The sequence below is a fragment of the Myotis yumanensis genome, unplaced genomic scaffold (assembly GCF_028538775.1).
Source record: "Myotis yumanensis isolate MYYU_CA2020_CCGP unplaced genomic scaffold, mMyoYum1.0.hap1 SCAF_8, whole genome shotgun sequence".
NCBI lineage: Eukaryota > Metazoa > Chordata > Mammalia > Chiroptera > Vespertilionidae > Myotis > Myotis yumanensis.
In genome coordinates, this window is record NW_027223759.1 from 28,110,175 (window position 1) to 28,118,145 (window position 7,971).

General features: G+C 38.5%; 1 protein-coding gene across 2 annotated transcripts; it reads left to right on the forward strand.

Annotated features, from left to right (window-relative positions):
* The first annotated feature begins 2,412 nt into the window (after positions 1 to 2,412).
* CCL20 (C-C motif chemokine ligand 20) lies at positions 2,413 to 6,312 on the forward strand. Of its 2 annotated transcripts, none has more exons than XM_070423339.1 (4): positions 2,413 to 2,572; positions 3,682 to 3,796; positions 5,131 to 5,208; positions 5,867 to 6,312. In XM_070423339.1, the coding sequence occupies exons 1-4, from the start codon at positions 2,494 to 2,496 to the stop codon at positions 5,886 to 5,888; spliced, it is 294 nt and encodes a 97-aa protein (XP_070279440.1). In that variant the 5' UTR covers positions 2,413 to 2,493; the 3' UTR covers positions 5,889 to 6,312. The 2 variants fall into 2 exon arrangements, with proteins under 2 accessions (XP_070279440.1, XP_070279441.1); XM_070423340.1 differs by having other exon boundaries at positions 3,685 to 3,796.
* The last annotated feature ends 1,659 nt before the right edge of the window (positions 6,313 to 7,971 follow it).

Sequence of the window (7,971 nt, forward strand, 5' to 3'; positions counted from 1 at the left end):
TTTTAATCCTTTTAAATTTATTAAGACTTGGTCTATGTCCTAGCACATGATGTATGCTAGGAGAATGTTCCATATGCACTTGAGAAGAATGCCTATTCTATTGCTGTTGGGCCAAGTTCTATAGATGTCTGTTAGGTCTACTTGGTTTAGAGTGTTGTTCAAGTATTCTATTTTCTTTAGGATCTTCTGTCTAGTTTTTCTACTTATTATTGAAAATATGGTATTGACATACCAACTTTTGTTGTTGAATTGTCTATTCCTTCAATTTTGTCAGTTTTTGTTTCATGTAGTTTGAGGTGCTGTTGTTGATGTATATTTGGTTATGATTTTTATATCTTCTGGATGGATTGATCTTTTATCATTATGAAATTTCCTCTTTATTTCTTGTAACATTTGTGTTTTAAAATATGCTTTTTAAGCTACAGGCACAGCAACTCCAGTTCTCTTTTTTTTTTTATTTGATGGTGTATCTTTTTATTGTTGTTGTTATTGTTAATCCTCACCCAAGGATATTTTTCCATTGATGTTTAGAGAGTAAAAGGGAGGGGGAGAGACACACAGAGAGAAACATACACATCAATTGATTGCCTCCTGAATGGGGTCGGGGATCAAGCATGCAACTGAGGCTCAAAAAAATCTGGGACCCTTTAGTCCATAGGCTGATGCTCAATCCATTGAGCCAAATCAATTAGAGCTGAGGGTATATATTTTTTAATTCATTTGTGTTTAGTGCACAGTTTTTTTTAATGATGTCAATATTTTATTTTAAAAACTAGTGGCTCAGTGCACAAAATTCATGCATCGGTCGGGGGTGTCCCTCAGCCTGGCCTGCACCCTCTCCAATCTGGGACCCTTCGGGGGATGTCCGGCAGTTGGACATCCCTCTCGCAATCCGGGACCACTGGCTCCTAACCGCTCACCTGCTTGCCTGCCTGATCACCCCTAACCACTCTGCCTGCCAGCCTACTTGCCCCCAACTGCCCCCACAGTGGCCTTCCCACCCCCAACTGCCCCCTTTGCCAGCCTTATCGCCCCCAACTGCCCCCCCCACCAGCCTCATGGCCCCCAACTGTGCCCCCTGCTGGCCTGCTCCACCCCAATTGCCCTCCCCTCCTGGCCTGATCACCCCTAACCACCTCTGCCTTGGCCCCACCACCATGGCTTTGTCTGGAAAGGCTCCCGGAAGGTCTCCCAGTCTAATTAGCATATTACCCTTTTATTAGTATAGATCAGCCATGGGCAAACTATGATCCGGCCCATTTGAAATGAATAAAACTAAAAAACCCTTTTATGTAATAATGTTTACTTTGAATTTATATTAGTTCACACAAACACTCCATCCATGCTTTTGTCCCAGCCCTCCGGTCCAGTTTAAGAACCCATTGTGGCCCTCGAGTCAAAAAGTTTGCCCACCGCTGGTATAGATGATAATATAATGCAATTCCCTTTTTTGATGTTCAGCTTTATGATTTTTCACACATGTAGATGCCCTTTGTAGGATAGACACTAATTATATCACCCCAAAGCTCCCTTGTGTTGTTTCTTTACAGTTCACATGTCCTGCAAGCCAGTCCCTAGCATACAATGATATTCTTCCTAGTGGAAAATTTTTATTGCACCATCATAGGTTAGGAATGCTTATTGCCATTGTTATCATTATCACTATTATTTGACATTTCTTTTGTTGATTAACCATTGCTGATAGTCTTTCTTCTTTTCCAACCTTTCTGAACTTTGGATTAATGATATAACTACATTAGCATGAAGCGTTTAGGGTTGGTGGGAATTACTTTCTGGGCTGAAATATTGATTAGAGTCGTGTAAATGTAGTAGATTCTTAGAAGAGTTGTCACAAATTCAAGATGAAGCTTAAGCTTGAGTCTCACTTAAGGGTTAGCATTTTCCACAGAAATCGGGGAACTACTACAGCATTGTTATATTACCAGCTCTGAAAGGTAGCCTAGAAATTCAAGGTTTTTTGTGGCAGCTGAGTTCCAGTTTTGCAATTATGAATGGTTCCTGAGTATGCCTGGAATCCTATTCCGTCCTCCCCCTCTCTGATTGGCTTTGGAAAGCAAATAGAGTATAACAATAGGAGTTCTGGAATGTTCCTGTGTGTTTGTACTATTGTTAACTCTTATCCTCTCTTTGCAGAGACAAGAGATTAAGTTAAAACTAGATGGGAATCTTCAAAGGATGTAACAGGATTTCCCCCTTCTCCCCCACCCCAGCACTGACCTTCATACCTTCCCAGGCAGGAAGTTTTCCGTGTGTGTGTGTGTGTGTGTGTGTGTGTGTGTGTGTGTGTGTGTGACAACATGATGGGGCAGGTCCAGCAATGGGGAAAACCCCATGGGAGAACACGCCTTTTGTGTACATTCCCAATATTTGCTATAAGTAGTGCCATCTCAGTCCCAGGTTGCAATCAGAACACCACAACACCCCAGAGACCTGGGTACCCAGCACTGAGCACTTCTATTCTTTGAGCTGAAAATGATGGGCTATAGCAAGAGTTTGCTCCTGGCTGCTTTGATGTCAGTGCTGCTATTCCACTTCTGCAGTGAGACAGAAGGTAGGTGTCACTCTTTCTGCTCGCAGGGCAGGAAGAACTATTTTCATTTTCTTCTAAGCCTTGAACTCATCTGGGGTGTCCCCAGAGGATAGAAGCCTGTTAGAAAGTTTTCAAAAGGGAGTCATGGGAGTTGTCAGCTCATTGGTGAGTGAAGGAGGGAAAGTTTCCTGCTGCTGGCCAGGCTTTCTTCTCTGCTGTCAATCACAGCAGGTTGGGGGGGGGGGGGTGTGGGTGGGCTCACAGAGACCCCTAAGCTCTAGAATACTGCCAAACTGCTATTTCTGGGATGGTGTAAATTGAGGAGCATTACCTGTGAATGGGGTCATTCTGAAATGTAAGGAACGCTCCCACTTCCCCAACTTTATCATCTCCCAACTAAATAGTTGTAGCAAAATTCAAAACTCATTACTTAGGGGTGGATTATGGCACCTGAGTTCTTCATGCTTGCCAGGCCTCTGGAACATCACTTGCCAACTCCGTGATAACATTTATCCCCTATCTCATAGCAGGTTATAATTCAACAGGAGGAGTGTCCAAGTATTGCTTCATTGTTGTAAGAGAGCATCACTTTTTAGCAACAGGTGCATTCCTAAAAATGAACAAAATGAAAAATTTCTATGAACTCTTATAATTTCAAAATGCTTTATTTATAGCTCATATAAAAGCAGCTTTTATGAATCACATTTTCCTTTGTAAAGTCTTATCCTTTCATTCCTCTCAGTACTCAGCACCAAGATAACAGATGAAAATCTGCCAATTTGAAAGATTATGAATTTCTTCATGTGAGAGTTACTCATATTCTTGAGTAATTATAGTGGATTGAAATAAGAGAGCCCGTTTGTGTTTCTTACTAAAGATTTTCCCTTTTATGAGAAGTCATGTGCTTCTCTAAACTATATTATTGAACCAAAATTTCCCAGCACACAAACTATTTCTTTTGAGAACTGGGAACTATGTTTAATTCAGTCTCAAAGACACGGAAACTCCTCCTTTAAATAGTTTACCACATAGATCAGATTCTAGGCTTCCCCACAACTACAAGTAGTTTCATAATACCTGTCACAAAATAGTTCATTCATATGGACTCAACACTGTTCATTTCTTTTTAGCAGCAAGCTCCTTCGATTGCTGCCTTCAATATAGAGAACAAGCCATTCCTAGCAGATTTATCAAGGGCTTCACACAGCAGTGGGCCAATGATGCTTGTGACATCGATGCAGTCATGTAAGTTATTAACTGCTTTTAACTCAATTGTATCGAGTACATGGGAATTTCAGGCATAAAAATTTTTGCCTTTTTTGAGTTTCACTCAGAAATATGAGATGTGGCAAAGATATGTTTTAATAGTGCATGTCTATTTCAAAGCTCACTTTTTATAGATATTTAATTTTATTAAATTTGTTGGGTTGGCATTGGTTAAAAAAATTATATAGGCTTCATGTGTACAATTCTACAGTATATCGTCTGTGGAGTGCATTGTGTGATCACCACCCCAAGTCAAGTCTTCTTCCATGGTGACGGAAGGAGACTTGACTCAAAGCTCACTTTAAATAAGACTGGACTAAGGCAAAGGTTTTTGCTTTAAAAAAAGCAGCACAGTAGGGGCAAAATAATTTTGGAGATAAAATAATAGGCTACTAACGTGATAACCCCAGAAAATATATAAAACATAGACTAGACTTTAAAATGATAATCTTCTACCCGAAAATGGTTGAGGCTATAAGTAAAAACTCAGAGTAATTGTACTATCACATATAATAGTCTTGATTTATACTTTGGGATAATTTGTTACTGAAAAAAAAAATATATATATATATATATATATATATATATATATATATATATATACATACATACACACACACACACACACACACACACACACACATATATATATATATATATTCTGGGACTTTATTTTCTGCCATTGAACAGAAAATTTCATTAAAAATGCATTTGTTAAACTGCCGAGCCAGCATGGCTTTCGGGTTCAAAGGCTTGGAGAAAGAGCTGATGCGCAAAGTGACATACAAGATAAGAAATAATAGTTTTGAAATTATGGGGGGAAGCCAGGGAAAAACTCAACTATAGTAGTCAAGTTCCGCTGAGTCTCTGTTACCCAGCTGCTTTTATTTACTAGAGTACACAATTGCCTTTTAGGAATGCAAACAGACATATCAATGGTAATGTTTAGTAAACAGTAAGATTACCAGGTTTGGGGGGAGTTTACTTTGGGCCATTGAGTCAGCAGTAGGTAATAAAATATAAATATTCACCCTGTGAATATCAAAGGAATCCAGGCCAGCCTTTTGACAGACTCCTCACATTTATATCAATTACTGTTGACCTTGGTTTCCAGAAGCATCCCTTTTATTTCTTGCATCAAGCTTTATCGAGATAATATGGATTTTTTTTTTTTGCATTTTGTTTCACCTGTGATATAAATGAAATGCTTAGTGCATAGAACTATCAATTTGAATACGAAATTTCCATTGCATGTTTGGTGAAAAAGCCATTTGAAGCTCTTTAAACACAAATCAAATTTTCTGATTTTTCAGCTTCTACACAAAGAAAGGGTTGGCTGTGTGTGCAGATCCAAAGAAGAAATGGGTGAAACATGTTGTGCACGCCCTCAGGTATGAAGCATTCCCAATCTAGTAGCCTCTCTCCGAACATCTGGGGCAAGATCAGCGTGCAGAGCAGTGGATCCTAGGCTTACTGGTGTTTTCCAGGTTATGCACAGAGGAATTTTTAAAAGGGAAATTTGAGTTGGACAATCAAAACAAAAATTCACTTTTTTCCACTTAGAAATCATTTTTATTTTTTTTAAACTTAGTGATTTTTTCACACGACATACTAAATTCCTCTATGCATTTGATAGTCACAAGCTATTTGATTCTTGTTGCAAAAATATCTCCTGTTTATATAATTTACATTCGTTTGTTAAAAACTGAAATATAAACAATGAAAAAGAGAACAATGGTGTTGATTTACATTGATGATAATAGAGCCACCTTTTATCAATGGACAGAAATCACCTAACTTCACAGTGCTATAGACATGGAATTTGAAGACATACTATAAGTGTTCACATCTTGTTTCTGTCATCACTAACTGAGTTATGATGGTCCAGGCCCTTCCTCTCTGAACCTCAATGGCCTCATCTGCACTCAGAGCTGGTTGGCATCCTGAGATGAGATTAGGGAATGAGAGGCAACTGTTAGGTACCAAAGCCTTTCCTACCAGCCAGTCACCCTGTTTTTGCTTATTTGTTTCTTCTCTTTCTCTTTACAGCCAAAGAGTCAAGAAGATGTAAAAACAGATGCTCTTTGGAATGAAATTGGATACAGCCCAAAAACAAAAAGAACCTCGCTGGAGTTGGTGGTTTCACTTGCACATTGTTGAGGGTTTAGCAGTTATCTGATTTGTGTCATTGGACTTATCCAGTTAATGGAGTTGATACATATTGCATCATACTTTACTTTGTTAAACATTGCATTACAGTCAAACTATTTCATGTTAAGTTATTTATATATGTCGGCTTTTTGTGTGTATGTTTTACTATTTAATAATAATTTCTCATAAGCTACTTAGTTTAGTAGGAGGTATAAAATTATGCTTGGAGGAATAAGATTATATAAACGTTTTTTGCAAGCAGCAGCTCTTTTTAAAAAAACTATTTAACATTCTTCTGTTTGTAGTTTTGTTTCCTAAATTGTTGTAATTACCTGTAAAAGAGAAAAATGATGAGAATAAATACTAAAACTAAAATAACCAAAAATTGTTTGTTGCTTGAATTATATGGTATTTAAGATAGATAAAAAATTAAAGATCTAGTAGGAAATATAAACATTTTCTGAAAATTTGTATTTCCTATTTACTTCTGCCTACTTATTACTTTTATCTCTATCCCTGATGGTCTAGGTAGGACTTCATTCTCTGTGAATTCTAATGGAAAGTGGGTTTTTTGATTCAGTCATCCAAACCAGAAATTAGAAAGATCCTATAGCTGAGTTTCATAGCTCAGTGTTTATTGATATAAAACTTTTAAAATAAAAATTGCACCTATTTGTCTGCATGATCAAAGTCCATTGATGTAAAAATCTTGGAATACGTGGATATTTTAGAAGGTTTTTAAAATGTTGTAACATTCCTAGATGTTTTCCCCTTCCTACATTTAGACCATTAAAAAGGACATCATTCTGCAAAAGAGAAAAAAATACATAAATGTACCCATATACTTTGTGACTACAGAGACAGAACAACCATTTTGAAATTGCCTTGAGAAAAATCTCTTAGTCCATCATTTTGTCACCAACTAGGGATCTAGAAATGGGCATCTATCTCAGCACAGGAATATTCTTCTACTTCAAAAGTTCTACTGAGCCATCTTTCAGTTGTTTCCAAAAAGAACATGAACGTGCAAAATGTTCTTAGAACCTGATAGAGCCTCACTAACCAGAGGACAGACTTCAGATGTGTGAAAGCTAGCGAGAACCCAAAAACAAGACAAAAGGACCCTGAACCAGTGTAGTTACCAAAGTTTATGCTGTGCCCCCACACTTCACTTGGGCAATCTGCTTCAGATGCCAAAGGCCCCTGGGAAGATCACTGGAGGCAGGAACCCGGATGATATGATGCAAAACCCAGACACACAAATCCATAAAGCAGAGCAGTGGTGGGTTATTTAGTGGAGAGCCCAAACCTGTTAAGTGGCTCAATAATCTCTGAAGACATCTCCCAGGAATAGTAACGTTGAATCATCAGGGAAAGTATGCTCAATATCCTGTTTTTTTATTCATAGAACATGGGTTTAGTATCTGCTATATGCCAGGCCCTGAGCCAAAGGAAGCTGAGATACCAAGAGGCAAATTCAAGACTTGATCTTTGCTCCCAGGTAATGAGGGTTGAGAAGTGTGGTTAGAAGGAGGGGATGACAAGTGAACCAGCTATTATGACACATGGTGATTAGCACTTGAATAATGAAAGTCACAGAGTGCTGAAGGGCATTCGACGTGAGGGCTTCCAGAAGTAAAGAATAATCAGTTGAACCATATTAAATGGCCAATGTATGATGTTCTTGAACTATGATGATGGCATTTGTGTATGGTTCAGTTCATACTTGAGCTGAGGTATGAGGGACCAGTAGCAGCCACCCAGTTGTAAAGGGACAACAGAGAGAGGGTGTTTGGAAATATCTGGGGGCATTTTTTATTTGTCACAATGTCTGGAGGGGTACTAGAAGTATTCGGTGGGCAAGAGACAGGAATGTTAAACCTATTGAAATGCACAGAACAGTCTTGCAAAATGAAGAACTGCCTCACCCAATATACTAACCATGCCACCAACTGAGCAATCTTGGGTGGAGCAGAGGTAGGAGCGGAGTAGTTGCAGATTAA